Genomic DNA, 6,300 nt, shown 5'->3' with positions numbered 1-6,300 from the left:
GGGAATGGGGGTGAAGTGGGGAGAGAGCCCTTAGGGCTGGCCAGTCCTCCTTACAGGTGAGTTGAGGGGGTTCTGGGTCTGTGAGTTAAGGCAGACTTCAGGGCTGGACTAGGCTGAATCAGCTAGTTGCCATGACTATGGGGAGGGGGCCCTTGCTAGATGCTTTCTGCTTTCTTAGGAGTGTGTGGTTAATGTGGCATGGTGGTGGCATGTCCCAGGAGCTTATGGAATGAGGGAAGTGGCTCAGAATGAAAAGTGAAGTGGCCTCTCTCAGTTCCTCTGTGTAACCTGACTAGGCAGAGGGTCATTAAGGATGGGGACATGCTTTATGGCCTTCTCTCCAAGCCATTGCCTGAGTAACTGGTTGTCCCGCTCCCTTCTCCAATGCAGAGTACTGCGCAGTCCTCGATTCTGACTTCCAAGAGCAGGAACCTCCCAAGCCTGGTCACTGGGCACATACAGCTAGGAGCCAGAGCTCTGCTCTCAGATTGCTTTCGGCCCAGTTGGCAGATGACTTGAGAATGTTGTGCCATGTTGAATAAGCACAGTGCACAGGATATAATCAATTCCCAACTTAATTTTGTCTCCCATGCTCCTTTACAATGTATTTGGTGAGAGAAGCTCTCCTCCTGCCCATGGAAGGAAAGTCAGACAGTCACAGACATTCCATTTGCTCTTGGAGAATAGTCAATTCTATGGCCACTTTTCCTCACAATGCTTATGTCAGAAACTAGTTATCATTCAAAATTTCAACCTTCATTTAGAATGATATCTCCCCTCCTCCCTCTAGAAATGGTTTCACCTGGGTTGCAGGCCCCCTGGAAAGGCTTCAGGTGGGATTCCCTGGTCCTCTTCTTCTCAGGGATGGGGTGCAGGGAGGGAGATGGGAAAGGGGTGCCAAAGTGCTTATTGAACAGGTGCTATTGTCAGCTGGCTTGTATTCTCTGAGCCTGGTAGAGGTGTAGGCTTTTCATTTTCTGGTACACATTTTTGAGGATTCTCGGGAGACTCGCCCTCCCTGCCTCTGCCCAACCCCCCCGCCCCCTGCTGCCCTTGAGCTAGGGATCTCTTGCTTAGCGTCCTCTCACCATCTCTATTTCAGAAGGTTGGTTGAAATGACTACTTCAGCCGCTCCAAATCCAGTTACCATCTTCAGCTTCCTGTAGCTTTGGACTCTTTGCCCCTTCCTTCCACAGACCCACTCTGGACCCCAGCAAATATGTGTTCATGGCCCCAACAGACTCTGGGGTTTGGGATCATCTAGCATGCCTGCATCTCTGTGTCTCACAACGACAGGGTTAATAAAAACTCTCCAAGCGTAGTTGAAACCCCCTACTAGACTTAAAGTGGGGGGCAGGCACCCCCAATCCTCCATTGGAGAGGCAAGGGAATGCAACTCACAACACAGATTTTTCCAAAATTAGCTTCCTCACAAAGTGTTTTCTTTCCTCCTTACTTCAACCACCCCTAATCTGAGAGACATTTTTGTTTTTGTTTTTGTTTTTGTTTTTGTTTTTGGCGGGGGGGGGCTGGCGTTGGGGTGGGGAGTGGAGAGATTATTTCCTTTGTAAATTCTGCATTTGGTCTAGTCTGGCATGCAAGAACTACCATGCATTGTTGGAAACTTCCATTTTAATATCTTGTTATATATGCAAAGACCATTACAATCAAAGGTAGTCTGTGTGCTCTGTGAACAGAGCAGAAATTTAGAAGTGAGTTTATTTATCATTCATATTCATCAGTCACTCGCTCCTTCAGCAAACCTGCAGCACTGAGCTCGTGGTCTAGTACAGGCTTGTTTCCTGGGAGTCCACGAGTCCCTGGGGATTTTCCAGGTGGGCTTCTAGGTCTGAGATCCAGTCCCCACCCAGTGTGTTTCAGAAAAGGCTTTAAAGAAGAAGTGAGGCTTGGGCTGGTCCTTGATGATGTTTCAGGCAGGGGAGGGTATTTAGGCTTGGAGGTGGAATGCCCTTGGTGGCTATAGACAGTTGAATGGATGGGATAAGGGTGGTCCATGGAAGGGAGGACTGTGCATGTGGGAATCTAGGTTGCTGCTAGGTTGTGCAGGGCTTTGGACGTAGGCACAAGAGTTGGGCTCTTGGCTCTCACTGTGCTGAGCAATCCTGGAGGTAGTATGGAGACTTAGGGAGAGATATTCTACACCTTTGGCTGAGCTGCGGCCCTTGAAAACAAGGTGAGGTGGGAGTCAAGACCCTGTTTGGAGTTTAGAGGGAGAACTTCTCTTTGGGGTTTAGAGGCGAAAATGCCATCTCCAATCCTCTACCCCTCTCTACCCCTGGTCCAGAGCTTTTAAAGCTTATGCCTAGCCCTTAGCCCTGGAAAACAAAGGGAAATGCCTGCAGATTCCTGGGACGGCCACCTGCTAGGGAGATGGTGAGCTCTGAAACCCCTGGTGTGGGCCAAGGGAGCTTGGCCTGAAGTCTCAGAGAAGGGTGCTGATTCCTTCTCTCCACAGGAAACAACGATAGCCTCCCCGGTTATCCTCCGTGTGGACCCCAAGGGCTATTACTTATACTGGACATATCAGAGTAAGGTGAGACAGCCCCTACCTATCATGGTCCTGAGTTCCTACTGATTCATTGAGTTAAAGCAGCTTCTTGGTGATTTGAAGGTGGAAATGTGGATGCTAGGGAGTATAGAATGACCTGGAAGGGTGGCTTTGGGGGATCTCCTGTAGGTAGGGGCTATTTGCTTTGGAATGGAGGATGCAGTTACTCCAATCATGGCTGCCTTGCACTCAGATGCTCCAGCCTTAGCATCCTGTGGAGAGAAAGAGAGAGAGAGAGAGAGAGAACAGGGCTGCAGCTGAAGGCTGATTCTCTGCTTGTGGTTCTGGGTGAACTTGAGGGCTTAGAGAAATCAGAGAAGGACCTCAACACCCAAGCAGAAAGAAGGGAGCGGGAGCCTGGGGAGAGTCCAGGATGGTAGAGGTGAGACTGCAGGCTACAGCTTCCCAAGTAATTTGAGTAACTTGAATGGCCAGGGAAGGAATGAGCAGAGAGGAAGGGAGGAGGGTCATCATGAGTAAAGAGAACCTGATCACTGGGAAGGGAAGGCTGGGGTCTGGGTGGCCCTACACAGTCTTGACATCGAAAGAGGGCAGTCGTCTGAGATGTGAATGGATATGGATGTTCCCTCCACCCTGTTCTTTGTCCACATCTCCTCTTTGCTCCCATGGGGCACCTTCCAGGAGATGGAGTTTCTGGATATCACCAGCATCCGTGACACCCGCTTTGGGAAGTTTGCCAAGATTCCCAAGGTAGGTGGGCCCAGCAGTAGCCCAAGTGCAGGCAGGAGTCTCTCAGGGGGTGGGAAGCCTGATCTCTGGAACAAGGTGAAGTGTCCCTGGGCTGGGCAGCAAGGCTTCATTCTGAGATGAGGAAGGGGCATGGCTGCTCCAGGGCTTGCTGGGGCCTCGGTGCCAGGGTACCATCAGAAGAGATGTCATGAGGCTATCTCCTGCCCTTAGAGCACCCCAGGCTATCTGGCAGGTGTTGCTCACACTCCTGACCCCCTGACTAGTTTGACTATATTTACCTAATGCTGGTAGGAAGATTAGAGGAAAAGATTGATGGGAGCAGGATTCCCTGAGACTGGGAGCTAAGAATCTGTCTTCAAATTAAAAGTGACAAGACACACAGGACTCCCAGGTCGCAAAGTCTTAGTTAGCCTCTTCCTATGGGCCTCCTGCTCCCAGCCCCAGCTCCTGGAGTCAGGGATGGAAGATGCTGAGGCCTGTGGCTCCTAAGATGGGGATGGGATTTCACCCCAGTGGACTACAGTTCAGGTGGCTGAGAGGGAGGGATGAGAAGAGCCACAGCGGGCAGGGATGGTCCTAACCATGTCTCCATTGCTGCAGAGCCAGAAGCTCCGGGATGTCTTCAACATGGACTTTCCTGACAACAACTTCCTGCTGAAGACACTTACTGTGGTGTCTGGCCCCGACATGGTGGACCTCACCTTCCACAACTTTGTCTCCTACAAGGAGAACGTGGGCAAGGTGCACTGAGGAAACCTGGCATGGGAATTGGCAACTGGGATAGGCTAGACTTTTTGAGAGAGAGGTCTGGGCCATGGGGTGGTACATGCACTTTTAAGGTCAGGGGTCTGACTACTGTGCTCTGGGGTCCTGCAGAACTGGGCTGAAGATGTACTGGCTCTGGTCAAGCATCCGCTGACAGCTAATGCCCCCCGCATTACCTTCCTGGACAAGATGTAAGTGCCTGCCTGCCTGCCTGGCCTTAGCCTTCGGGGCTAAGTGTGCCAGCCCCAGGGCCTGACAGGCTGCTTTCTGCCCCACTAGCCTGGTGAAGCTCAAGATGCAGCTCAACCCTGAAGGGAAGATTCCTGTGAAGAAGTGAGTCTCCCCTCCCCATCCCCACACTTCTTCCCAGCTCTCCCAAACCTTCCCTCTCCAGGCCCTGACTCCTCTCTTTGCCTGATGCCTTTCTCTGCTCCTTCAGTTTTTTCCAGATGTTTCCTGCTGACCGCAAGCGGGTAGAAGCTGCCCTCAGTGCCTGCCACCTCCCCAAAGGGAAGGTGAGTGGCTCCCCCTCCCTAGCCCACCCTACTATTCTTCTTACCTGAGCTGGCTCTGACCAGAGAGCAACTTGGCAAGGCCTGGTAGGGGGTGAGGAGGGCAGGAATGACAGCATAGTTCCAGTCAACAGTGCCAAAGCCAGTTAATTTTAGAGCCACTGGTTTCTGATACACAGAAACAGTACCAGGGTGATGGGGGTGAGGTGCCAGGGTTCTAGCAGGCCGGTCTGTACCCCTATCTCTGGGTGGTTGTGGGAGCAGTGGGTGGTGTTCAAAGCAAGCAGCAAGGATTGGTGCATTCCCATTCCAGCCTTGGAATGGACGTGGAGATGAATGTTTTCAGCCTGCAGGAGCAAGATAAGGTCAGCAGGGACAGGAGGCAGTCTGCAGAGATCTGAAAGCTGTGGGAAGGTATTAGTTCTTCAGGGTGTGGGGTGAAGAACAGAACCAGGGGTGGAAGCTGCCAAGACACAGTCTTCAGCTCTACACAGGAAAACATTTTTCTCTTTAGTTAAGTAATTACTTTTTAATTACAAGTTGTATGTAGGGTCATCCCATGAGGTGCATTATATGAATTACAAAAAAAAGGAGACCTCTGGGGCAGGTAGACACAGGCCCGAGCCCGGGTTCATGCCTGGCTGGGGGAGTGAATCTCAGCTCTCCGTCCTCCCTTAGCCATGCCTTTATACAGGGAACCTCCTGCACCCCATACAGTTTTTCTCCTGGTAAGAATTTGGAATATTATAATTAAACTAAAACCTCATTGATCACCTGTCCTCATGAATTCCAGGAAGAATACTTCCCCCACAGTCACAGCTCTGTGGAGTTGGTGACCCCTGGGTGCATTCAGCCACAGGCGATGTAAGCACGGAGTCGGGGAGAAGGTGGGAGCAGGCTCCTGCTCTGGGCCCTGTAGCAAGCACTGAAAGCTGTTGTCAGTACACTTCCACCCTCCTTTTCTCCTGCCTCCTGAACTCCTACATTCACTAAATCCTCCTGATTTGTCAGCAATTCCTGTTTCCCAGTAAGGGCCACTGACCCATCTTTGCTTGGAGCTGATGGGTTCAAGATTTAGTCTTAGGGAGATCTAGTCTAGCTCTCCTGCTCCAAACTAAGACTGATGTTGGCCTTCCGGTCTGATCCTTGAGGACATTTGATGGGTTTTTCTGAGATGGAATGCAAAGGCACAGAATCTCTAAATGCCACTTCTCTACTTTCTATTTCTATAGATTTGCCTACTCTGGATATTTCATGTAAATGGAATCATATATTATGTGATCTTTAATGTCAGGCTTCATTCACTTAGCATAATGTTTTCAAGGTTTATCCATATTGTAGCACATATCAGTACTTCACTCTTTTTTTTATGGCCAAATAATAGTCCATTGTATGGATATATCACATTTTGCTGACCTATGCCTCAGTTGGTGAATATTTGGGTTGTTTCCACTTTTTGGCTATTATAAATAATGTTGCTATGAACATCTTATACATGATTTTTTCTGGATATATGTTTTAAATTCCCTTGGGTATATACCTAGGGGTGGAATTCTTGGATCATATGGTCACCCTATATTTAACATTTTGAGGAACTTCCAAACTGTTTTCAGAAGTGACTACACCATTTTACTATCCCACCAACATTGTATGAGGGTTTCAATTTCTCTGCAGACCCAACATTTCTTATTGTCTTTTTAAAATTTATTTTAGTCATCCTAGCAGGAATGAAGTGGTATCTCA

General features: G+C 49.6%; 1 protein-coding gene across 1 annotated transcript in view; it reads left to right on the top strand.

The window, feature by feature from the left end:
• The first annotated feature begins 2,482 nt into the window (after positions 1-2,482).
• Positions 2,483-6,300, top strand: part of PLCB2 (phospholipase C beta 2) — a 17,693-nt gene continuing 13,875 nt past the window's right edge. The window contains exons 1-6 of the mRNA XM_023527744.1: positions 2,483-2,554; positions 3,212-3,280; positions 3,881-4,021; positions 4,157-4,236; positions 4,325-4,378; positions 4,485-4,560. Coding sequence (XP_023383512.1) covers positions 3,215-3,280; positions 3,881-4,021; positions 4,157-4,236; positions 4,325-4,378; positions 4,485-4,560 — 417 coding nt within the window. The 5' untranslated portion in view covers positions 2,483-2,554; positions 3,212-3,214. The remainder of the gene's footprint in view (positions 2,555-3,211; positions 3,281-3,880; positions 4,022-4,156; positions 4,237-4,324; positions 4,379-4,484; positions 4,561-6,300) is intronic.

This window comes from Pteropus vampyrus, unplaced genomic scaffold (assembly GCF_000151845.1).
Source record: "Pteropus vampyrus isolate Shadow unplaced genomic scaffold, Pvam_2.0 Scaffold19, whole genome shotgun sequence".
In the NCBI taxonomy this organism is placed as follows: Eukaryota; Metazoa; Chordata; class Mammalia; order Chiroptera; family Pteropodidae; genus Pteropus; species Pteropus vampyrus.
The sequence above is the reverse complement of the archived record's forward strand: the minus strand, read 5'-3'. Positions and strand labels throughout refer to the sequence as shown.